This window comes from Oryzias latipes, chromosome 13 (assembly GCF_053564925.1).
Source record: "Oryzias latipes strain Hd-rR chromosome 13, Olatipes_Hd-rR_3.1".
Taxonomy (NCBI): Eukaryota; Metazoa; Chordata; class Actinopteri; order Beloniformes; family Adrianichthyidae; genus Oryzias; species Oryzias latipes.
Genome location: NC_136249.1, coordinates 1,456,003 through 1,482,566, shown reverse-complemented (window position 1 = coordinate 1,482,566; position 26,564 = coordinate 1,456,003). Strand labels below are relative to the sequence as shown.

Here is a 26,564-nt window from a genome sequence, read left to right as displayed (position 1 = left end):
ATCCAGTGTCTAGAATGTTCTAAGAATGTTCTCTTTGGATTCTTTGGATGTGGAAAAACAACAGTGGTGAACTTTAGGAAACTAACATGTGAATGGATTTGACATTCATTCTAGTTTACTTGTTGGTTTGGACACAGATTTCATTTCCACTTGATGATCTGGAAGAAATCCAAGAATCTGGAAAACTGTTCAGTAGCAGGAATTTCTGTCTGAGTCTGACTGCTGGAAGTTTGGATGAAGAGGATCTGGATCCACTTTAGGTCAGGAAATCTGATCCAATCGGATCGTTCAAAATGAACTGCTATCGACTATAAATGGTATTTGCAACCACAGATTATGATATGAATCAAATTGTTGTTAAATTGTTACACCCATATCCTTCACTACGTACAAAGTCCGTAGCATACTTGCTATAGTATCCTCAACCAAATAACAGCGAGTGTCCTACTTTTGTTAAGGTTTTTTTTTAATATTATGCATAGGAAAGTTATAGATTGTCAAGGTCAAGTTGTCGGTTTTTTCCTTTCCTTCTTTTTTTTTTTTTTTTTAAGTAATGTGGATCATTTTGGTGTCCACCACGTCGTAAGCCTCGCTCTAGGCTAGCACTTCCTGGTACACCTGCTCCGCAGGTAAGGAAACCGTCGCGAGCGCAGGGAGGAACCGCCAGGCGGAATATGGACGGAGTTTTTCCAAACCTGTGACGTAACTTTTTTTTACTGTCCTCCTGTGACCGTTACGAGCGTGGGGCCGTGTTTTAAACTGGACACGATGCGCGGAGGAGCTCCTGGACGGTGGAAGGTCGTTCTGGTTCCGAGTCTGCTGCTTCTGCTCGGTGAGTGGACCGGGGGGGGAGCTCGTCTGTCATGTCGTCTGACGAACGTCGCAGGGCAGGAATGTTTGTTCTCACACTGAGCCGAAACTTGACGGTTTCATCGACGGCAAGACCACCAAACAGGCTGATTTGATTTAGCGCTGAATTATTCTGAGGTTGTACTTAAAGTTTAAAGGAAGCCGGAGGTCCGAGGAGCCCTCTGGGCTTTTATTCGGTTAAAAGCCCAGAGGGCTGGCCTGCTTCTATGGGAGTGGAAGATTTAACAAATATAACCTCTTAGGAGTTTTTTCTTTCTTTCCATTTGTTGCATTTAAACTGAATTTCGAATAATTAAAGGGGGTTGTTTCCACATAAAGAGAACGCAATGGCGCAATATGAAAGCAGGAACCTGAGGAAACAGGCTGGTCCTGATTTCTGAAGTTGGCCAAGAGCTGGTATGTTTTTTTCTGGGCATCATAACAAAACTCTGGACCTTTTTTGTCGTCTTTGGACAACAATTAGGAGGTTTGTCTATATTTATTGTCTCTCCGCCGTCTAAGATGTAATTGGATAAAAGAAAATCAAAACAAAACTATTTAGACTGAAAACTGGAGGGTAAAATGTATTACATAATGCACTCATTTGAAGTATCACACTTTATCTTTATGCACTGAATAATTATACTACACTTCATTTTTTAAGAGAACTGTTACGATGTTTCCTTTGACTAACTTTTGTGATTTGTTTCTTGAATGTAACACATGGCAAATTATATTTAAAAAAATCTAATTAGCACTTAAAAAAGCTATTAAATTACCACTTTATTCTTTTTTTTTCTAAATCTATTCTTTTCTGGAGTGGTTGGTATATCTAGTCAGTACCTTACAAGATAAGGCCTTAGTCACAACAGCCCTTACGGTACATATGGACTGTCTACGGCTAAAAAATGGGCAAACCTATTCGGAGCATGCGGGTGGCCCGTGCGACTGTGCATATTGTGAACAACAGGTCATAGTGAACATTTTCACAACATGCCAGGGTAAGTAAGGGTGGAAATACGTGAGACGCAGGGATGAACCCTGAACCCCACGCAGGAAGCCTGCTGGTGGTGTTCAACCCCCTTAAGGGCAAATGTGAGGAAGGCTTGAGATAGTCAACAATTCGGTTCACAACAAAAATGAAAGCAGTTGATCATAGGCCAATCAAACACTGAAATACTCATTGCAGAGACCTAACCAGATGCAGAAAAGCCTTTTGTGTGAATTTTGTTTTTCATTGAAGGTTTTGTCTACAAATGTCTTTGATTGGATCACCATCGGATTAGAATTCAACTGTGTACATGGGCCCAGAAAAACTTCATCCCATTATAACAAACGTTTACATACCCCACACTTTCCATTGGAATAAATCATTTTGACATACACAGAACTGTCTAAAATACCAGAAATGGCCGTTGAAGAACAAATAGTGAGTTCTTTTGTAAACAAACAAAGCTGTGGCATAGAGCAATATGATCTTCTAAACGTGCTTTTATTATTTATATAATAATTATTAAGGGTCTGTTTGCTAAATATGTGCGGTCAGTGCTTTATTTATTTCCGCACTGACCCGGGAGAAGGGTTAAGATTAGGCTAGTATGTACCAACAACAACATTTAGCCGTGGATGAACTTAAAATCTGTGCAGTCAATGCCACAATCTGCATCTTGACTGCATGTAAATGTGTTGCAATAACATCAGCCTTTATTTTGCCTGGACACGACTGGAAACATGAATTCACATCATTATTTACACGGTTTCTCAGGACTGTGCGAAGCAACATTTCTGCATCCAATAGCCGCCGCCACCGCCAGCTCGCACACCGCCCCAAATCCGCTCCTCTGCTCTGAGACCCGGTTCTCCCTGGAGACCCGGTTCTTCTGAGTCCAGGAGCTGGACGGCCAGACGGACTGCAGTCCGAAGCAAAGCAAAGCCCCCTGCCCGCAAACATGAAGCTACGAGTCCTGTTTGCTGTGCAAAGCCTCCTCTGGAGCACCGCACCGTCTATGCATGACGTTAACCAGAGCAGCAGTGACCCACAATCTGAATAAACTGTTTACATGCACCACCATCAGATCAACAATCAGCATAATCCACCTATCTCCATCAGAAGGAAATTTTGATCCACTGAGTCTGATTGGGTCAGAGTATTCTGAACGATGAGTTTACATAACACATTTTTACTCTGATCAGGCGTTTATGTCGATTATTTTTGTCCATGGGTCTGATGAACTCTATATCCTATATCATCACCGTTGGAGTCTGAAGAAACCAGAAGCCTGCAAGCTCCAAGTAAAAAAAAAAAGAAGGTAATCTCTTTAGATGTTTTGAGGAAAATACATGCAGGGAAGCCAGATTGAGATGAGTTTGACATGTTGAGAGGAGAAACGGTGATGGAGCTACCAGCAAAGAGGCCTAGAGGAAGACCAAAGAGGAGCTTCATGGATTCAGGGAAGGACATGCGGATGGTTGGTGTGAGCCTGGAAGATGCAGAGGACAGGGTTGGATGGAGACAGATGATTTGCTGTTGCAACCTCTTAAGAAGGCAACCAAAAGGCAAAGAAGTAGCTTGAGGGTTTTTAAAAGCTGTACAAAAGTTCAAAATTGACTCCGAACTGCAGTTTTTCATTTTGACATTTCTAAAAGTTCCTTCAATGCAATAAATGTTCATGTTTCTGTGTTGCCATTTGTGTTTTAAGATTGTTTTAATTTTCACTATAATCTGATTGATTAAAAAATAAATGATACCCAATTCCTTTGGAATATTAATACATTTTGGCTTATAAAATTTTTCAGAATGAAAGTTTAAAGAACAAATATTTAATTCACAGAATTTAGAAAGTTGTAAAAAAAAGTTGTTTTTTGCTACAACATGCACAAGTTATTTAAATGAAAGATAGTTTAAAATGTAATAAATACTTAAATACTTCAGTTCAAAAGGGACAACAGGTTTAGAGGAAGATTTGATAACATTTTATAAAAAAACAAAGAGATCTTTAAAGACTTCCAACAATATTAAAGAAGAACAAATTCTGAATTAAAGCTACAAGTAGCATTTAGCGGGCCCGAGCACGTGCGACCGCCTGGCATGGGCGACCGCCCCAAGAACAACGCCCTGCTCGAACCGTTTGGCTTCAGTCTTCCTTCTGGTTTCTGGAGCTGCAAGCTACATGTAACATGATTGACACAACTGCCCTAACAGACAACTACAAGAGGAGTTGAAATGTATAACACGGTGAAGGAGTTTTTGTGCAGAAAAAGGTACAATTAGAAAAGTTGGTAGCCATACCTGCAGACGGGGCTCCTGCTATGATCAATAGACAGACAGGTTTCATCACTCACTGTAAAGCTGACCCAGACTTTCCAAAATGTCTGCATTACTGCTGCTTCATTCACCAGCAGGCCTTATGTGCAGAAGTGATTGGCTCTGGACACATAATGACTCCTATTGTGAAAATCCTAAAAAACCTCAGCTGCAAAGCAAAACAGCACAGGATTTTCAAGGTGCTATTAGAGATGTCTGCTGAATATGGTGAGTATGAATAAGAACAAATTCTGAATTATAGGGTATACCTTGTATGTTTCCTTATAGTTTGTTTTATACTTTACTCCATTTTATTTTAGTAAGTAGAAAATATTTTAAAGAGTTAATCTTTCTCAATCTACCTCAGCATGATGCCACACCCACAAACTGCTCTTTCCAGGCCAATCTCAACTTGAAAGTTACATCAGGAATGTTAAAGACACAAACAGTTTGATGTCAGGTGGAACACAATAAAACATTTATACAAAAATCTCCTTTTAAAGCTCTGTGAAGTTTTAGGTTTGTTTTTAAACTGTAGCTCTTGGTGGGTAAAAATGTCAAAGAAACGAGCAATCTGACACCTCTCTGGACTTCAGTGTAGTAAACTGTTGGAGGCAGAGAGCACAGTGTTTTTAGTGGAGAAATCCATATTCAGGTTATTTATGGGCTTTAGGTTCCTTTATATTCTAAGTTAGAATGCAGATCTGGCTGTTTCTGGTCAGGACTTTGCTTTGATTACATATTCAACTGAGTGCACCATATGCTATTGTTTTAACTTAGTTTTTATGAAAAAGTGTGTAAAATGTCACCAGCTATGTTAGGGCTGCACGATATGAGGAAAACTCGCGATGTGCGATATTAGAGATTAAAATTGCGATAACGATATTTGCGGTATATAAACAAATAGCAAAATAACCAAATAACCATTCCCATTACATTGCAACAGTTTAAAAATTATACTCCAAATGTCACTCGTCGACATAGGTGACAAACATCTAACGTAATAGGCCTCCATCCGATTGGTCAAATGCATAAAAGGATTTATTTGATTCATTAAATGGTTAAAGCTGACATAAGATTGTTTTAGCACATTTAAGGTTTACGATTTATTGCGATATTTGCCGTCTTTTGCGATATGCATATTGCAGAGCTGGATTTTGCGATAACGATAAATTTGCGGTATATTGTGCAGGCCTAAGCTATGTATATATTTCTAAACAAACACCATTTCCTCTCTTGAAGACCCATTCCTATCTTCTTTGACATTTGGTTCATCTTGTAAAAGTGTTCCAAGTGGCCCTTTAATTATCATTACACCATGGTCCAGGTTGATACTCAATTCTGATTGGCTGCTCGGTGTGCATTAAAAAGTGATAACCGCACGCCCCAAAAAGAAGTTCCGTTCACCTATATTAAATCTCCTTTATCACGGCGCCGTCTTCTTTAAAACAACCTTTAGCCTCATCCTCTGGACAAAAAAAGAGGTGAACTTTCTCTCTGAACTGATGCTTTATTCAGCCCATCGGGACGATCAGCATAGATATATCGTTTTTTATCGCTGAATCTGGACTTCAGCGGTGGTGCGACACCTTGTCACGTTACCATGACAAGGCGCCACACCACGTAACAAATAGTTCGCTTTTCGTGAAAAGAGATCCAAATTGGGGAAAAAAAACAAGAATTAAGGACTAAAAACTGGTTAATATTTATTTCTTTTTTAAGTGACAATGGTATAAGCGGGTTAAAGTATACATAATCACTTTTTAACGCACGCCGTGGAAGCCTGAACCGTCCAACGCGAAGCGGAGCGAGGCTGTTGTTGTGGAGCAAACCTGCCCCCCTGTTCCCTTCCCGTTCTTGATAGCTCTTGGTTTACACTCTCTCTTGCTAGCTTACAGCCCCTCCAACCTAACAAAAGTGGTGCAACAAAAATGGTGATCAATATTGGAGTTATCCAGCTGTCCAGTTCTGATCCAAATTCCAGCTCAGACGAAGAAAAAAAAAGACGTTGAGAGCACGGAGTCTGTGGCCCATCACAATCACAAGCTTCATCAAACATGTTTCTCATCTGCTCCTGATTCCCAACGATTTGAATAAAGAAATACTCAGAAATGCCATTTTAATCCTAATTTTATATGTCCTCCATCCCACAAAAATGACACAAGATCATGTAAAAAAATAAATAAAAACTCAGTTTTAGTAGGAGTGGGTCTTTGAACCCAATCATGTGATTCTATTGACATCATTTTGGTTTGTTTTGGCTGTGATGCTTTTGTTACTGCTAGTTCCACCCTCCCTAATTTTTTCTGTTTTTCCTCTTCTTCAGCTCCGCATCTGGTCTTCTCCATAAAAGTGAGCACTCCAGCAGAGCTCCATGCATCTGTAGGCGATGTTGTCACACTGTCCTGCTCATTTACCTCCTCCAGCACCCCCACCAGTAAGATGACCGTAGACTGGATTTACAGACCCCAGACTGGGGGGGCATCAGAAACGGTAATTACTCTAGTCAAAACTAAAAACCCTTTAACCCACTGTCGCCCTTTAAAAACTAAAGGGCGACAGTGGCTCAGGTGGTTGAGCAGGTCGTCCAATGATCGAAGGGTTGGCAGTTCGATTCCCCGCTCCCACCAGCCAAATGTCGTTGTGTCTTTGGGCAAGACACTTCACCCTCCTTGCCTCCAGTGTGGCTCCACTGGCATGTGCATGTGTATGAATGATCCCGGTGATGGTCAGAGGGGCCGTAGGCGCGAACTGGCAGCCACGCCTCTGTCAGACTGCCCCAGGGCAGCTGTGGCTACAACAGTAGTTACCATCACCAAGTATGAATGAGGAGTGAATTAGGGTTGGGCGATGTCCCTTAAATTGGCCGTTGACGATGTTTGCTGTCAACCATCGGGATGGACGATGACATCGTCGGGGGGGGGTATTTTTACATTTTTCGTTCTTATATAACTGCTATTCGTTTTTTTGTTTTTTTCATTTTATTTCCCAATTAATGACTCATCCGCGATGATCCAGTATAAACTGAGGGAAGTGACTTTAACAAAAAAAGTATCAAACAAAATAGAAAAGAAGTAGTCCGCTCCCGCACTTCACTAGTGAAGTGGACCGGCGGAGCGTGGACTTACAGCTTTGTGTTTGAGGGGAAGGGGGGGGGGGTGCTTTGTTACATGAGCGCTATGTGTGGGAGATTTAAGACTGCGATCCGTCCCGCAGCTCTAGGGGTACAAGCAACCGAACTCAGAACCGGGTCTAAAAGTGTGTGTCTGAGCACAGCTCGGATCGTCAGCAGACAAACAGCGGTTTGAGCTTCAAAGCAGAAATGTCGCTCAATCCTTAGAAAACATTCAAACAATCATGTGGATTTGTGTTTCCAGTCGTGTCCCGACTAATAAAGGCTGATGTTATTCCCACGTTTACGTGCAGCCAGCAAGCAGCACCACCCAAAGCTAATGTTGTTAGCCCGTGTTAGCATACTGCTAATCCTGGCTTCTTTCCGGCTCCGTTCAGAAATAGCACTGACCACACGGATTAAAATTTAAATGATGAGCGAACAGGTGTTTCATAATAACCGTAACATTATTAAAAACACGTTTAGAAGATCATCTCGTATTTTACCGAGCTGACATGTCAATGTATATAGCCGCTCGGAGCTGTTTAACATTGTTTTGTATTGAATTGTTACATTCAATAAAGTTTGAAAAAAAAAAGCCGCTCGGCGGAATTTATATCCTTCCGGTTTTCAAACCCTACTGCGCATGTGCGAATGATTTATTCCGACGGAAAGTGTGACCTTAGTGAACGTTTTTATATTCTGAAAACATTTTTCTGGGCCCATGTACACGGTTGGATTCTAATCCGACCATTGATCCCATCAAGATATTTTGTACATGTAACCGCAGCTTATGGTGTCGACACGCAACGTGGGGGGGGGGTGTGGCATCACGATGGTGGTCTCTCCATCGGGATGTCAGTCACCCATCACGATGGACGATGATATCGTCCATCGGCACAACCCTAGAGTGAATGAATAATGGCCACAATGTAAGCGCTTTGAGCATCTGGAAAAGCGCAGATAAATCTAATCCATTATTATTATTATTATTATTATTAAAACTAGAGAAAGAACAATTTATTAATGAGCCCCCTTGCAGATGTTGAAGCCAATTGTGGTTCTATATTTCAACCTCTTTTTTTTAGACTCGTTCAACTCTTTCTTATTAAAAACTTGGGTGCAAACTTTTCCACCCAAAAAAGGATTTCACTCTGACAGAGATGACTGCGTTGGGGAACCAACAAATCCCTGCAGCACGGTGCTCCATGAGGAAGCCGGCGGCCTGTTAAAAATTTTCTGTTAGATTAGGAGGCCTGGAAGGCGATCAAAGCAATCCCTTCCATAATGATAATGACACTTAAATGGTGGTGGCAGTATATAAAACTAAGACGATCACGACAAATCCCAAACAACGTGTTGTTCAAAACCATCTTTGTAAATGTGGTTTATTTATTAAAAGCTTTTGTCGGTCCATTGTAACCGATTGATTACTTTCTGGTATTAAACTGGAATAAACCATTAATGCTCTAAATGCAAACGGTGAAAGTGTTTGGCATCAAGTTAACCCCCCCCCCCCTCACCCCCACCCCCCCCTAAAAAGGAAAATGAACTATTTTGCATTTGTATATCTCTTTCTGGCTGTACTCATATGGAAAGTGACTTGTACTCATACTGTAATCATATAGAAAGTGAATATTTGTTGACTTTCCAGTTCTGTCTCCACACCTTAGTCAAAACTGCCTTTACTGCTAGATTTGAACTATCTGCGAGCAAAAAATGGGCAAACCTGTACGGTAGGCCTGCAAAGTAAATAGCAAATCTACCATCATTTTGATATCAGCTTGTACATAGCCGTATCGCAAAAAACAGCGTAAATTGCAATAAATGGTTACCTTAAACATGCAAAAAAATCTTATAGCAACTTGACATATTTGCAAAAAATGGATCCCTTTACGCATTTAACAAACCAGATGGATCCTCTTTAGATTCCTGGCTCTTATGTAGATGAGGGTCATTTTGACCATGATTTAGGTTATGTTGACTTATGTTTAAATAAAACTGTTGCAGTTAAATTGGAAAGGATATATTTATTGTTTTAATTGGTGTTCATATATTGCAAGTCATATTGTCATTGCAATGTTGATCACTAAAATCGTACATCACAAGTTTTCCTCATATCTTGCGGCCTTAGACACAAGTCCACGAAATAGCAAGGTCCTAGACCGCTAGGTGAGCCCATAGAATAAAAATGTTCATGCACGTTTTTTGTCTTCGAGCATGCAACAAGCTTGTTGTAGCAAACACTTATACAACACGTAAGGGTGACGTAAGGGTGACGTAAGTGAGACGCAGGCACGTTCACGTACATTTTGCGTAATTTTTTCCACCCACCCAAAATCCTGTGAACAGCACAAGAGACCTGTGCTGTTCACAGGATAAGCGGGATACTTGCAGGCTCTTTAGGAAATCACACAATTGTAGTGCAGTTTATGTGGGCATCCCACAGTCATCTTACTGGCGTCCTACTATCTCGTGCATACTCAATGCTGTGGCATTTGCGTGCACCTTACCAACTGTACTGTACTGAACGACAGCACCACCCATACCTCATAACTTGACAGATAGGTGCCACACTCACTAGCCTCACGATAATCTTGTAATACGCTTTCCACATGCATAGATATGGTACATTCAGATAACAACACGAACCCTTGAGGCGACCACATGAGCCTCAAGGGAATAGCAAGACACACCTGCAGCTCCTTTAAGATGCGACCACTCTTCCTAGACAACCCAAAAACCCACAGCATCTTTACGGGTCAACCCCCATATACAGTGGTGGACAGAATTGTTGGTAGCCCTCACTTAAAGAAAGTCTACAATGCTCACTGAAATGACTTGAAACGGTCAAAACTAACAATAAATTAAAATTTATTGAAAATTAAATAATCAAAATCAGCTTTACTTTAGAGTTTTTGATAAACAGAATTATTTAAAGAAAACAAACTAATGAAATAGGGCTGGACAAAAATGATGGGACCTCCATAAAAGACTGAGAACTAATTGTCCAGGGGGTCATGATGAACTCAGGTATGTCCTTTCATTGACATCACAGCTGTTTTCAAACCCATAATCAGTCAGTCTGCCTATTTAAAGGGAGACAAATAGTCACGTTGCTGTTTGGTGAAAAGGTGTGAACCACACTGAAGATGGACAACAGAAAGCCAAGGAGAGAATTGTCCCAGGACATTAGAAACAAAATTATAGACAAACATGGTAAAGGTAAAGGCTATAAAACCATCTCTAAGCAGCTTGACGTTCCTGTGACCAAAGTGGCACATATTATTCAGAGGTTTAAGACCCACGGGACAGTAGCCAACCTCCCTGGACAATGGAAAAGGAAAACTGATGACAAATGGAGGAGACGGATAGTTGGAACTGTATCCAAAGAGCCCAGAACAACCTCCAAAGACATTAAAGGTGAACTCCTAGATCAAGGTACATCAGTGTCAGATCGCACTATTCATGGTTGTTTGAGCCAGAGTTGACTTCATGGGAGACGATCAAGGAGGACACCACTGTTGAAAGGAAATCATCAAAAAGCCAGACTGGAATTTGCAAAAATGCATGTTGACAAGCCACAAAGCTTCTGGGAAAATGTCCTTTGGACAGATGAGACAAAACTGGAGCTTTTTGGTAAGGCACATCAACTCTATGTTGGTAGACTCAAAAATGAAGCATCCAACCAAAAGAACACTGTCCCTACTGTGAAACATGGAGGAGGCTCAGTTCTGTTTTGGGGCTGCTTTGCTGCATCTGCCACAGGGTGTCTGGAAGTTGTGAAGGTCAAATGAAATCTCCAGATGATCAAGGCATTCTGGGTAGAAAGTGTAGAAAATGTGCTGCCTAGTGTCAGAAAGCTTGGTCTCAGTCTCAGGTCATGGGTCTTCCAACAGGACAACCATCCAAAACACTCAGCCAAAAACCCCCAAGAATGGCTGAGAGAAAAGCGTTGGACTATTCTGAAGAGGCCTTCTATGAGCCCAGATCTGAATCCCATTGAACATCAGTGGAAGGAGCTGAAACATGCCATTTGGAGAAGACAGCCGTCAAACCTGAGACAACTGGAGCAGTTTGCTCATGAGGAGTGGGTCAAAATACCTGTGGACAGGTGCAGAAGGCTCATAGACAAATACAGAAACCGTTTCATTGCAGTGATTGTCTCAAAAGGTTGTGCAACAAAATATTAAGTTATGGGTACCATCATTGTTGTCCAGGCCTATTTCATTAGTTTGTTTTTTTAAATAATTCTGTTAATGAACAACTCTAAAGTAATGGCTGATTTTGATTATTTAATTTTCAATAAATTTTAATTTATTTACATCTGTTTATTTAATAAGCCAAAATTACAGCCTTGATTGTTAAATAATGTGCAAGTTGATCCCCTATTTGTCTCAGTCCCTCCTTTTGTATGAATCTCAAACTCATTGCTTGTTTAGTTGTGGGTAGGGTCCCCGCCCGCTTCCAGCTTTTCTCTGTGATAGCATCGTGGTCTTGTTGGAAATGTGCTGGGATGTCTCCACTCAGACCCATAACAGCATCCAGTCCTTTTAAACCCCGATCACTCCGGAATGAGTTTCGCTCATTAGCTGGCAAAAAAGCTACCACATCATTTGAGTGGTTCTGTTGGACTTAAATATAGACATCAAGTGTGGTTCTTTGTAATTTTGTTTGGATCGCGGGAATCCATATGTGTGGTATCTGTAACCCTATATGCAACCATTTCCTATAGGAGCACTCACAGCTAAATGGAGGCTAATGGCTTGTGGCTTTCCTGACATGAAGAGCTTTTAAAGTTGCTGAGTCTCCAAAGATGTTTCATAAGAAAGATGTTTGTTCTAAAGTTCCTAGTTGGTCCTTGTTTTTCAAAAAATGTCATGTCGAAGCCTCAAAGATTTTTTCCTATTTTCATGCCAAACCCCATTTTCTTTCACTGAAATAAATGTTGTTTTTCTATTTTTCTGTTTTGGTTTCTGGAAGTTTCTAATTTCCATATCTAAGCCTTCATATGTTTTCCATCTAATTTCATTAGTGGCTTTGGCTTGTTTATTGATCTATGCAGCCATATATCATACTCAGAGTCCATGAATTATCGCGTGAAATTTTGCTGCCAAAGCTTTTGTGCCAATCTGGGTTTGCTGCAGTGGCTTACAGAACGACCTCAGGCCTGCTCAAAATTCCGTTTGTGGATGAAGGGATGAAGGGCTCAGCGTTTAAGGACAGGGGAAATTGACAGTAACTGGGTGCTTTAGCAGTCCATTGTTGGTTGAGAGATCACATCTTGAATTTGTAGTAATAATCTTGCCATTTTAATGCAGAACAACATACATGCCTTCACCCATAAGTGGCGGGATAGGCTCCGGCAACCCCGTGACCCCGAAAGGGAACAAACTGAAGAAGATGAATGAATGAATGGATAACATACATGGGTTGGTTGCCACATTTTAATTGCTTTCTCGTAAGCTAGATACAAAAAAGCCTTACTGGGTTGTGCTTCATCACTACGACCACAGGCAGTCTCTCAGAAAACTACTCTTATCTCAGAGCTGTAAAACCATAAATGTTTAATGCTAATGATTTTTAAAGATGTTCTGTGTTTGTTTTCGCCTTTAAGTCAATTTATTGAAGAGAACTCATAAATCTACTTTATTGACATTGTACACAGTGGCGGTAGAAGGTAAATACATAAACTTCTCTCTGTCTGTACACGAACATGACACACATTTTTAAGATTTAACACTTTTCAGGAAAAGATCGGACATAAAGAAAAATCATTGAAAAAGGTTCATTCAGTTGTGAAAAAAATGTTTTTCATTCTTGCAATGATATATTTTCCATTTTTGCTATGGAAACAGTCTTTGTCTCAGTTGAGTATTTATAATTTTAAATACTTATTAAAAATAACAGTTAGTAAGGGATTCTCCATGATTTGGTTCAAACCTAATTTTTGGTTCACAAAAACCCCAAAAGAAAAACCCGTCGGTTGGCTCACACTAAGCCTGGTGTGAAAAAATCCTTCTTAAATTTAGCAAAACAATTGTTTGACACGTTCAACATAAACATAGTGGTATGCAGTAGGGATGCCACAATTGACTTTCCACACGGTTCGGTTCAGTGGTGGAACATACGGCTTGGTTTTAAACAAGAACTGTGGCATCCTTAACAAACGCACACAATGATGCGTTTACATGTTTATTAGTCCACAACTTTGTGTAAACTTGTCTTACTAACGGAGGATGTCATTTTTATAAACAAAGGTTGGTTCCAAATGCTTTAGTTTAAATTCAAATGTGATTTTCAAATTAGTTTTCAGGGACTTGATGTCTAAAGAGGAGCATTTCCTCTGCTGTGGTCATAATATGAACAGACATTATGGAAGTTATGTTTTTCAACAAAAGCTGTTAGATTACAATCCCTCTCGAAATACTTAACAAATTATTAGCTTTTTGAAAATAGATTTAATTAGCAGTTTTGCTTGAAAGTTTGAATTTTAAATGTAGATTAATGATACTGAAGTTCTTCCAGTAGCCATACACACAAGAAACTTGATGGATGAATGTGGTTGTGGTGTTTCACACATTCATTTCGGTTCCGGGTTACACGGCAGGACGCGTGGCGTGCCTCTCTGCGAATACAGCTATCTTCAAATTACTTAAAAGGTTGATTTTCCCCAAAAAAGAGAGCTGACCATGCCCTCGAAGAAACCCCAGGAATACGAAGACCTCAAAAAGACTCTTGACATTATTCAAGAAACGCTGAAAAGTTTTATGGAACAAGTGTCGGCTAAGCTAACGCCACTTTGGGAAATGATGGAAGAGTTCCGAAGATTTCGGGCTCAAAACGAGCAGCGAGAAAACCGGGTCGAGATTCTGGAGAAAAGACTGGACGATGTGGATCAGCAAGTAAGGATGAATAATGTAATTCTCACTGGATTACCGATCAAGCCTCGAGCGATACTGACAGCAGGAGCAAGCACTGCTAATGCTAGCGCTAGCGTAGCTGGCAGTGCTAATACGCCGGAGATCGGTGCAGAGTCTTTGGAGCAGCAAATACATTCATTTCTCACATCTAAAGGGATTTCCCTGGATCTCAATACCATCGAAACCTGCCACCTGCTCCCCAGGAGAAAGGAGACGGATAAACCAGCGATCCTCATCAGGTTTGTGAATCACAAACACAAGCTAGCTTTGATGACCCAAAGGAAACACCTGAAAGGTTCGGCTGCTTATCTGAACGACCATCTGACCAGAAGGAATGCTGAAATCTCAAAACATGCACGGCTTCTCAGGAAGCGTAAGCAGATTGAGAACACTTGGGTTAAAGGCTGCAGGATTTACGTCAAACCACTCGGTCCAGAGGACCGGTCCAAGGTTCTGGTTGTGAGCACCATGAAGGACTTTGAGAAGTGCTTGACCACGGTCGTCTGAAACAACATGTAATAAACCAAAGAGCCAAATAATTTCAAGAAATATGACACGTGGATTCATCACTTTCTCTGTATTTCTGACGTCACCTGAATAACAGCAGAGTTCTGACCTGCAGACAACTTGACCTCAACTTTCACCGTCGCTGATATCAGCTGAAGAAGGATATGGACCTGAATCTAATGTCTGCAGTCATAACATCGAAGAGAACTATTAACTGTTTTGAACCCAGGAGAACGGCTGTTATCAGTAAAAGAAGAAATGCCAACCTTGGACAATCGACAGTTATGGACCCTTTTTACTTTTACTTTTCCCCTACAGCATTACTTTATTATAAAAAAAGAAAAAAATAAATAAAATATAAATACAAAAAAAAAAATATTAAAAAAAGTAAAACAAATGATTAATCACTTATTGAAAATTGTTAAATTGATTGACTTTTAATGATATTACTTCACTTTCTCCAAAAAGATAAATTGATTCAAAAATCTTTCCTAATGTAGCATAATTTTGCACATGTTTTTATCTTTTGATACTTGATGAAATTTTGCTATGAAAATTCCTGAAACAGTGTTGTCTATTTTACTGATATAGTATTATGTTTTATTCATATGAATGACTTTTATAAGTAACATAATCTGCATATATTTCAGTTGACTGATCTGCATTTGCCATGTTGTTTTCTAAAATAGTTATTTTTGACGTAATACTTAAGTAATTCATCTTTGTCATGTGCTTTATCGATATCTTATGATTTTTAATTCTGTCTGATAAAAACCGGGAACCGGATATTGATAAATCATGTAATAAAATGGTTATAGTATAACGGGGTGGGTTTATATAAATTCGCTTCCTTCCACTCCCTTTCAAGCAATATTTATTAATATGTCTAATTATCCTAAGTATGATTAGTTACTGTATGAATGTATAACTGATGATTATATTGCTGTTGTGTATTATTTCTACTTAATTGCTTGAAATAAACCATTTCAAATCAAATCAAAGTATGAAGTTGTGCTGATTATCCCAGGACAAAAAAATGTGTACTTTCGTCGAGAGAATGGACTCTTAGGAAAGAAATCAATCAATTTCACAAAAAAGGATGCATGATCAATGGAGACCTTTCTTGTTACATGATTGTTCAGTCAGGCGTGCACTTATTTCATTCAAATATTGGAGAATTGCTTGTGCAGTAAATATATATTTTTTTCTATACTGTTGAACAAATCCTCACGGGCTTTTATGGTACAATGTAAAATAACATTATCCACTGCTGTCAAAAGTATTCTCTCATGGCATGTACGACCGAACTAGAATCTCACTTGAGGTTTAAAATGATCTCTGCCCATCCTTTGCATCGATAACCGCTTCAGTTCTTCTGGGAATTCTTTCCACAGGTTTGGAAGTATGCTGATGGGAATGTGTGGGCGGCCTCGCAGCAGTCTTCACTTTAATTGCCCCCTAACGTGTTCTGTCAGGCTAGGGTCAGGACTCTGCGGACCAGTCAAGTTCTTCCACACCAAACTCTCTTATCCATATCTCTACGGAAGTTCTTTTTGCGCTCTTGTGTTTTGTTTTTGGAGCAGGAAGTGGTCGTCCTCAGACTGTTCCTGCAATGTTAGGAGTATGGAGTTGTTCAGAAACTCTTGGTGTGCCAAAATCCTCCCATAGCATAATTCTCCTTTCACTAATATTGGCTCTGTGCAGACAGACATTTAGGAACTCAGACTTGTTCATCGGATTGTTGGATAGAGAAGAACAACTCGCCATTCCAGGGAAACGCATCACCACCACTTTTGAGTCCAGGGCTGGTGTGCTGTACACCACTGCATTGGCTTTGTGTTGGACTTTGGCGATGTTCGTCTTAGAAACAGCCGCTGTAATTATAAGGCCATGTGAAATTTGGGTGTTTGGTGAAAGCTGCCAACCTGTCAACAATTTGTGCGTCCAACGACTCTCACCTCCTAAAATCTTGAAGTAATAAATGGAAAAGTTAAAATATAAAAACAGCTTAAATATGAAAATATAAATTAAAATAAGTTGATGCACAAAAAGTGCATAAAAAAGTCTTAGACACCTAGAATATAAATTAGCTTAAGTCTCTCATCGTCCAGTCAGTTCTTCATAAAAACCTCAACAGTGGATGAAACCCTCACATCATCCGGCAGGCTGTTCCACAGACGAGGCCTATGGGTTTCAATCGAAGCCTCGCCATGGTTTTTTGACCTGACTCATATGCTAAAAGCAAATCTGATAGAAAATAATGACCAAGACTATAACACTCTTATAAACTATTAAAAGAATCTTAAAAATCAATCCTAAAGCTGACAGAGAGCCAGTGCAGAGATTTTAAGATTGGTGTAATGTGCTCCCTCTTCGTGGTTCTGGTTAAAAGACATGCAGTTGAGTTCTGGACTAGCTGGATGCGATTGAGTGGTTTTCTTTACACCAGAAAGGAGGGCATTACAATAATCTAATCTTTTGTAATAAAAGCATGGATTAAGATTTCAGCATTGGCTCTAGAGAGAAAGGGTCTCACTTGGGCGATATTCCTTAGATGGTAAAATGCAGTTTTAGTTTGTTGATTCACATGTTGGTCAAAGCTAAGATCTGGATTTAGAATCCCAGCGACGTTCCTTACTATATGTCATACAGTCATACAGTTGGTTGACAGATAAAATTGGACCCTATCTCTCTCAGCTTCAGAACCGATTACCAAGACTTCCGTTTCGTCTAGTTTGAGCTGCAAAAAGTTTTCTCCCGTCCACATTTTAATATCTAAAATACAGTTTAAAAGACTTTCCATGAGCTCCGTGTCATCAGGAGACACGGATACATACAATTATGTGTCATCAGCTTTGAAAGTTAATGCCGTGTCTCCTGATGACGTCACCAAGCGGAAGCATTTAAAGATTAAAAAGTGTACTCTAAAGACAAATACTTTTATTTTGGAGTTCTGTAATTGATTGTTTTTAAGTCCCTTTCTTCACTTCTTTGTTGTAAACAAGTTGACTTATAATCGCGAACCAGTTTTTAAGAAATCTGTAGTTCTGAGCACAAATGGGAAACTTTTATTTGTTTTTGACAACCCCAACAAAATTGTTCCACTGCCATTTTTTGCTTTCTCAGTGGACATTTTGACATTGGTAGAAATCTGCCGAACAATGTTCTCATACCTTTTTTCCCCCCCCAGTTCTTCCACTTCTCTTCACAAGCGTTTCCACCGACGCAAGGTCAGTTCCAGGGTCGTATTGGCTGGCAGGGAGCCCCATCACGTGGGGTCGCCTCCATCTCACTGAGCAACGCCACACTAAATGATAATGGGACATACACCTGCTCAGTCAGAAACCCTCCTGATGTCCACGGATCTCCAACCTCCAAAACTCTACTCACCGTCACACCCAAGAGTAAGAATCTTTTTGCATACAGACTGAAAAACTATTCATGCTCCATTTTTTATGCTGTGGTATTTCTATCTAGCCCTGCACATAACGTTTTCTTCTCAGTACATTTTTTATGTGTCAATAGCATTTATGTCTGAATGTTTTAAAGTGCCTATTCCATGCTTTTCTTAATGTATATGAAAATATATCACCTTTGGCACACAAAAGAAGACATTTTTCTATCAAATCTTAGTTATTTTCCACCACCTTTCATACGTATGAATATGAGAATCCACTCGGTTTCGTGGGTTGGGAGGGGGCTGGTGGTTTTTAGAGGAATACTCAGAAATACGTGAATGAATCCAAATACCGCTTTGGGGGTTGTTTTTTGTGAGGAATGAGCTTTACAATACACTTAAAAGCTCAAAATATTGATTTGGCATGATATTGGCCCAAAGGACCTATAGCATCAACCAATCCCAAATCCTGCAAACGAGCGGGTCCTCACATTCTGACGCACATAAGTGAGAAACAGCCTCTTCCAGGGCACCGCCCCAGGCTAACAGACACACCCACTTTCTCCGTGGAGCTAGCAGTGAACAGCTAAACGCTTTCGTTTTATATGAACTTTCATGTGCGAAACACAGACACATGCTCACTTTAAAGCAAATTATTGTATTTTTTTTCAGCTCCTCTGAGCTCTTAAATAAGGATTCATAACTTTACCAAACCTTTGTTTAGTTTAAATTCCTAATTTGGTGATTTTGTGAGTTTTTTTATTATCAAGAAAAGTTGTTTATTTAACTCTTTAAGAGCGGAACTTTAGCTCCAGTGTTGAGGTTCTATGATGTTACTAATGCAAAGTGTTGCATATTGGCACCAAGCTGCTTTAGTCTGAAATCAAGGGCGTTAAAGGTTGAAGAGTTACAGTAGTTCAAAAACTGTGTGTTCATTTGCTGTTGCCGGCAACAGCTCCAGTGTGAAGCTCTAGTGGGGCAAAAGTATTCTGTCAGCCACCAATTTAGCAAGTTCTCCCTTTAAAACGATCAGAGAGAACTGTAATTGTATTGGCTCAACTAAAAAATGCAGAGAATCAGACAAAGTGATTTATTTTCTCTGAAACCCTGGTTTGAACAGCCTGCTGCATAGAGCATACATAGAGACTGTATAGTGTTATTAGCTCCTCGATGTGCTGACGGTTCTGCATGTGATGCTGCCATCAGGTCTGTCCATGAGCTCAAATTCTCTCCCTCCTCAGAGTCCAGCATTCGCTTCTCCGATGTTTCGGTCCTCATCGTCTTCATCCTCATCCCCTCTGGAATCCTCACCCTCGTTCTGATTGGACGAATGTTCTGTTGCGGGAATCAACACAGCCAATCAAAAGCCTACAGATCAACCATTGAGGTCACAGAGGGGTGAGTAGATTTATGCCAATAACGACTGGTATGGCTGTCCTGGTGGTTGTAGATTCTGCATCTGAATTACTAATTAGATGAAGGTTAAACCAAAATGTAAAGATGAGTACAGAGATTTGGCTTCAGGAAAATCGTAATTGGGATAAACTCCGTTTGCTGTTGACTCATTTAAATGTTAGTTTAAACAATTCTTCAAATTGTGTTCCAATGAGATTCTGATTCAGATTTTTACTGGACTCTTCATTTTTGGGAGCTGTCCATTTTTAAAATTGACTTTGAAGGAAAATGTGTAATGATTTAAACTGGCTGTTCTGTTGCTTTTGTTATGCTGATGTTATTAGCATCCCTTCTTCACTTAGTTTTCACTATAGTTTTTTTTAGTAGTCAATTCTATACGAAATGACAAATATGCTGATTATTGTGGCTAATGTGAACAAAAATACTAGCTAGAAACTGCTGTGATTGTAGCTGTTTTAGCAGCAGCTTCACAGGGTCTGCACGCAAACTACGCAGTGGTAAAGGTGAATAAACTTTATCTACTATGTTTCAACAAGCAAAAGTTCAGTTTGTACTTTTTATTTAACAAGAAGAAACCTGAAAATATTGCAGGCATTGGGGACCGGAGTCACCCACGAATACGGAGACCCCCCCGTTTCTCAGCCAGCTGATGTCATTTCTCCATTCAGAGTTAACTCAAAATGTGTCTTGAACACAAATTACTGGAATATAATATTTACTTAATTTACCCTTTCTAGTTTATCAGGATCATGACAGGTGAGGCTGAGCCTCACTTGCCTTACCTGACGGCACGTCACTGATGCATAGTTATTCCAAATCTAGTAGCGCTGAGGAGAAAAATGATGTTTGTAGATCAGAGTCTATGCAAATAAAAGCTGCTTATGAAAGGTAGACAGCTTGAAAGGAGTTTTCTGTTTTAAAGTTTCATAAGAGAAGAAATGGCAGACCTCCAAGCTTTTAAATATACAATTTGGTATGAAACTCCAGAATGAAGTACCACTTTTAGAGAAGTTTTTTTGACCATTTAATTTTAATGACATTGTTTAAAGTGGAGAAGTCAAGAAAGTCTAGTCCTCCATCTTTTGATGACATTCGATGTGATAATAGGATTATAGATAATCAGGTCTTTTTGTTTTTGATCTTTAGTTATCTGCAATCCCAAATACATGACCTTTTCTTTGACTACTATAGTCATAGTATCCTTTATAGTGGGCGCAACACATTGTTTAAGAGGAAGAAACTGACATTTCTTTAGGTTTAGATAAAGTCCTGATGCTTTTGAAAATGTGTCTATAGTTTAAAGAAAAATGTGGTTGTCATCTGCAGCTGCAGCTGACTTATAAGAATGATTTTACCACCAATAGAAAATCTCATCAATGTTACTAGACTTTATTTATCTACAAAATATTTGTGCAACCATAAGAAAAAGGTCGCAGAGACATGGCGCCCAACTTAACAGAACTATTTCCATCTGGATAAAGTGTCTTAACTGCAGTGCACACACAGTGTTACCTGTTTGCCGTTTTGCGGATTCGCTGATTTTTTTTTTTTTACAGTCTTGTGACTCCTCCGGTTCATCACAAAACCTCAGCTCAAGACGCTGCAGGGAAGGGGGGCGGGGATGAAGAGCAGGCCGGCTACTAAATAATGTTCACAGCCATTTCTAGAATCGCTATAACTGAAGTTTGTTCCCCTGCACGGAGAAATGACATCAGCTGACTCAGAAACGGAAGGAAAATATCCTGATATGCTGAGGAGGATAATTGAGGAGAATAGTTATCATTCGGATGAATGAATGATGGATGAAACCGGCCTCCTCTGGAAGAAGATGACCTCTCATTTATTAATTGCATCTGAAACATCTTGCAAAGAAATAAAGGATTCACATAATCTGTCTCCTTCTCAGATTGAATTAAGGTTATTTAAGGAATCAAAAAAAGAAAACATTACTTCCTCACTGAATTCTGTCTAATAAAGTTCACAGAAAAAATCATGGCAAAAATGGGACATTTCTTTTTTTATCATTTGTAATGTTAATCTATATTTCACTGCAACACTGATGCTTGTGTCTTCACTAATTTAAAAAAAATATGAAGTAGTTTGTTCCCTTTGCTCCAACCATTTTTGTTGGGATCTTGTAAAAGCTCCTTCAGCTGTGGCTTTGTATATATTGGCAAGTTTAAATTGTAATTCTATGAATCTATTCTATTAATTTTGCTCATCATTTAGGTTTTCTGGAGGTGAGCTCCAATATTTCTTCTTCTAATAAACGTTTTGATTTTGCTGCCATATCGTCGCAAATATTTAGAAACTTTACATTTTTAAAGTTGCCACTTAAAGCTGTGAAATGTTCCCATTGTGCCTAATCCCAGTAAGGTCTGATGAGTCTCTTAACCTCTGAGTGAACATGTTTGTGTTTTAATAATGGATAGTTCATTTTCCAGTAACATATTTTTGGAGTCCTTTTGACCAGGGAAAAAGGTATTCTGCTTGCTAAAGCTTTGTGGTCAGTTAGTGGTGGTGTTAAAATGTTGGCATAAACATTTTCTTTTTCTACATCCTTTGAAAGAAGCCAAACGTTTAAACGTGATTGCCTCAATCTACTTTTAGTTCACCAAGTATATTCCTTTCTATCAGGAATTTTTCCCTCCATTGTCACATAAATCCAACTTTTCTATTAATAGCTTCAGTTTTAATGTAGATTTTGGAGGCTGGCCTGGAGGCCATATTATCAACAGGGCCTCATTTATAAACGTTTCGCACAAAAGAAGGCGTACGCCACTCTCTACGCAATAGTTGAGATTTATAAAAAGCAAACTTGACGGGAAAATGTGCGGTCCTTCACGCAAGCTCTGACCCAGGCGTACGCACAAAAACGGGTGAAATGAGAAACGGCGACACCGTCGGCAGATGGAAGAAACACGTGAAAGTGAAAATGACAATACTGCCTCTCAGAAATAACATGAAGACTTCACAAAGCAAGTCTTACAATTAACAGCTACACCAACACCCGTTTGATCCATCAGCAGTGAAACAAACAAAAAAATCAAACGAAAATTACAACAGAAATTCAAATGAACACTTATTTGAAGAAAGAAAAATGAAACATGTTCTGCAATATTGGCATGTTGTGCAATTCATCCTCATAAATAATATAGTTAACAGAACGAAATAATGTACAAAACTGATATTCTCGTCAATGTTGGGGAAAGTTGTTTTCATAGTAAAACATTTCTTCATAAGCTACGGAATTATGGTATTCATGCATATGCCTTTAGTTTGTTTTATTTTTGATAAAACAATGTATGGCGTATGTCTCAACCATTCAGAAAGCAACAAGAAATTACATTTGCGCTGATCAATTTCCCATTTCCACGTCGATTATTACCGACATCTGTAGTTTGTCAGATGTAATTAAATGGAGGGAAATAAAATGCCCCATCACAATGCGTAATGACGCACAATGGCTGATCTTGCGCTCTTAGAAGATGTGGCAAATGGAAGAATTCGGAGTGAACGCATCTTTAGACAGCAAGAAGACTTGCTGGAAAACGAGGACGACTGGCTTATAAGCCGGTTCTGACTTCCTCGAGCCGTCCTGTTGGACCTCTGCGGGCTTTTGGGCCCGGCGTTACCGGAGCACTCGGAACAACCACGCGTGTCACCCAGTGCATCTGGCGCTCCGGTGTCCCCCCCCCCCCCCCCGTGGCAGACACACTCTGGCGATGCAGCGCTAGACGTTTTTTTGCCTCGACTTTGATGTCCGACCGTTTCTTTTTTATTTCGGCCACGGTCCGAGGTTGTGAGGCTACAGCATGATTTACGGCGTCTGCCACCGTCAGCCGCTCACGTGCCTTTTTGGCATTAGTAATGCCCACACTGTGCCCTCCAAACCTCTCCTCTTTTCCACCTCGCCAACGATAACTTCTACTTCACATTGAGTGAAGTTACGTTTTTTTTCATTTCCTCTCTGTGTGTGCCATGGTTTCGCAATCAATGAATATTGACTTGTGGGCGTTTCAAGGACTATTTATGGGCAACTATGGGCGTGTCATGAAGCCGCAAAAGCTGCGCAGCATTTAGAATTGGTTGTGATTTATTAAGGGAAAGATGCGTAGGATGTGCGTGGGCACGGTTTTATAAATCCGAATATTTCTGTGCGTACGCACGTCCTATGTTTCATCCGTACGCCACTTCTGACGCAAATCCTACGCAAAGTTTTAGAAATGAGGCCCCTGGTCTGGCCACAGGTGTATCAATTAAAGCCCTCAGGCATGCAGACTGTTTTTACAAACATTTGTGAAAGAATGGGCTGCTCTCAGTGAGTTCCAGTGTGGAACTGTCAGAGGACGCCACCTGTGCAGCAGATCTAGTGGTGAAATGTCCTCTCTCCTAAATCTTCCACAGTCAGCTGTCAGCTCTATCAGAACTAAATGGAAGAGTTTGGGAACAACAGCAACTCAGACACCGAGTGGTAGACCACGTAACCTGATGGAGAGGGGTCATTGGATGCTGAAGCACAAAGAGGTCTCCGACTTCCTGCTCAGTCAGTTGCTGCAGAGCTCCAGACGTCATGTGACCTTCAGATTATTCCAAGTCCAGCATGCAGAGATTCATGGAATGGGTTTCCATGGCCGAGCAGCTGCATCCAAGACACACATCACCAAGTGCAATGCAGAAATTCATAGAAACACACCTTCCCAGAGGAGTTGAAGCGTAATAGCTGCAAAAGGTGGACCCACATCGTATTGAGCTCTTTGGGTTAGGAATGGGACAGAACTTCAGTCCATATGTGAGTCAAGGCAGGGGAGCCAAGACTTTTGGTGATGTGCATCAACATTTTGGTCACCTACAATCAGGACATGTGCTCTTGGGAATTTGGCTAACCAGGATATTATTTTATTTTCTAAAGTGTCCAGCAGCTTATTGTTTTCAGAATTGGAGTTTTAGCCATAAATACCGTATTAACATGCAAGGAATATTGTTCACCCTCATAATCAGACAAATATTGTCCTTGAGTATCACAATCAATGTGTAAGACATCCGCCAAAAAGATGCTTTGTAGGTGAGTTGGTGACTGTAAATTCTCCCTGTGTGTGTGGCGGTGAGTGTGTGTGATTGTGGCGGTGCGACAGACCTGTCCAGGGCGTGCCCCGCCTTCACCTGACGGTAACCAGGTTAGGCTCTGGCAGCCTGTGACAGGTGAGGGATAAAACGGGTTCAGAGAACGGATGGATGTGTCTAAAATCTCTTATTCTTATGTGAATTAAATGGTCATTAAAAAGTGGTTTTACTTTTTAACCTTGGAGAACCCGCTTGGTCAAATTTGGCCTTTTTTTTTATTTTCAATGTCAATTTTTTTCTATTTTTTATTTTCATGTTTTAATTTTTAATTTTTGGCTACTGTTAATTGCTGCTTCCCGAAATGAACGAGCAAAAGCTAAATTTGTTCCCTTAACTGTTGTTGGGTTCTTTAGAATCAGAGTTATCAAATTTGAGGTAAATCTAAACTTTTTGGGGGAATTTGGGTTGTACACGTTGTAAGAGTGTTCTAGATGTTCCTAATGTCTGTATTAACTGCTGTGTGTTGTTGATCCTTCAGGGAGGAGTATGAGGCAGTCAGAGAAAAGAGAGCAACATGCTACGAACGATGTCTGATGGTAAACACCTTTGTTTTCTCCCAGCACATAACTCAACGACACACGTCTGATTCATTTTACATCCCTTCTATGCTAGAAACAGGAGCCTGGGGGGATTGTTGGGAAATCTTTATATTGCTAGTTCAGTTTCTGTGTTTGTCTATCTTTGTAGAGTTGTGATGACATTTTCATCAGTGTCTTTCTTTTGATGTTTGCTGCAGGATTCAGAGGATGAGGATTACTATTACCACCAAAAAAAGAGGCATAGCTTGGATGAAGAAGACATTGCTGACTCCCATGTTTAACTGCTGTTGCATCCCAGTAGTGCCTGCTCAGAAATTGTACACCTTACCAACGAATGCTGGATTTCTGTCTTTTTAAGGGACACATCACTCACCCAAACTTACAGCTGAGTTTACTTTTTGGGAGAAAAATCTCCAGCGTGTCCTTCAGCACAACTATGAACTGTTTTGGTCCCGCTGAGCTGGAAAAAAAAAAGGGAATTCTGAATTCCTGAACTGCGGATAAGAGGCTTTCTGTTTATTCTGTCATCACTATTTAATCAGGTGCAAGCTGACCTTGAGCATGAAAAACGCAGGGTGCTCAGATATTTTTATATTCTTTTATGATTTAACCTACTGCATGCAACCTTCTTTTTTTCGTAAAGTACTAGAATTTTGCTTTGTCTAATTTATTGCCTGTGTCAGAGCTGCTGGATGGATTGTAGAGGAACATCTATGTTCCACGTCCTTGAGAGTAAAAGAGAAAGCAGAAATGCTCAAATGTTCAAGCCTGAATCGGCTGAGGCCAACTGTCTGTACAGTACATTTCAGTTTCCCAGCCTTTCTGGTACTGTTCTTTTTTTCAGCAGTAACGTCTGTGTAGGATGCACTTTTATTTTGTAGACATTTGGTTATACTCTTATTGTGGATGCAGCTGTAGCACGAGAAAAAGGAAAGGATACATTTGTGTTTGGATGAACAGCTTGCTTTTGTTGATGAATGTTTTTCCTTTTGCTTAAATAAATGTCTTGATGAGAGAATTAAGTTTGCTTTTTGTGCTAAATGGATTATTATTTGGTAAAAATACTTCCACATGGACATGAATGAGTTTGTTGATCCAGCTGATGGTGCCTCCTTTGCACTCTCTTTGTTTAGCTGCTGCACTATGCAAACATGGCCCTCACTCTATTCAGTGTTTAACCTCTTAAAGTCCTGCTCCAACCATCTTTTGATGGATTTTGAAAGCCTTTCCAGTGTCTTTTAATTATGATGATGCTGTTTTTAGCCAAAATCAAAAAAAAGCTGTCGTCTTCTAGATAGAACATAGTTTCTGCAGAGCGCCAGGAGGACCATTGGCGCAAACCATTGACCCCTCCCCCTCCCCTTCCCTGTTGCTGAGAGCTCTCCATTTATGC

The 26,564-nt window shown here is 40.1% G+C and overlaps 1 protein-coding gene across 2 annotated transcripts; it reads left to right on the top strand.

The window, feature by feature from the left end:
* mpzl3 (myelin protein zero-like 3) lies at window positions 1-26,193 on the top strand. 2 transcript variants are annotated; one of them, XM_078956636.1, is made up of 7 exons: window positions 1-260; window positions 552-832; window positions 6,480-6,646; window positions 17,886-18,099; window positions 19,334-19,490; window positions 25,111-25,168; window positions 25,369-26,193. In XM_078956636.1, exons 2-7 carry the CDS (start codon window positions 769-771, stop codon window positions 25,450-25,452), a joined length of 744 nt encoding a protein of 247 aa, XP_078812762.1. In that variant the 5' UTR covers window positions 1-260; window positions 552-768; the 3' UTR covers window positions 25,453-26,193. The 2 variants fall into 2 exon arrangements, with proteins under 2 accessions (XP_078812762.1, XP_023817229.1); XM_023961461.2 differs by lacking the exon at window positions 1-260 and having other exon boundaries at window positions 528-832.
* The last annotated feature ends 371 nt before the right edge of the window (window positions 26,194-26,564 follow it).

Bases quoted from the DNA above. Each gene is read 5' to 3' on its own strand.
- mpzl3 (XM_078956636.1), top strand. From the start codon at position 769: ATGCGCGGAGGAGCTCCTGGACGGTGGAAGGTCGTTCTGGTTCCGAGT. The intron at 6,647-17,885 runs GTAATTACTCTA...TTCCCCCCCCAG, and splicing joins CTGGGGGGGCATCAGAAACG to TTCTTCCACTTCTCTTCACA. The intron at 18,100-19,333 runs GTAAGAATCTTT...CTCCCTCCTCAG, and splicing joins ACTCACCGTCACACCCAAGA to AGTCCAGCATTCGCTTCTCC.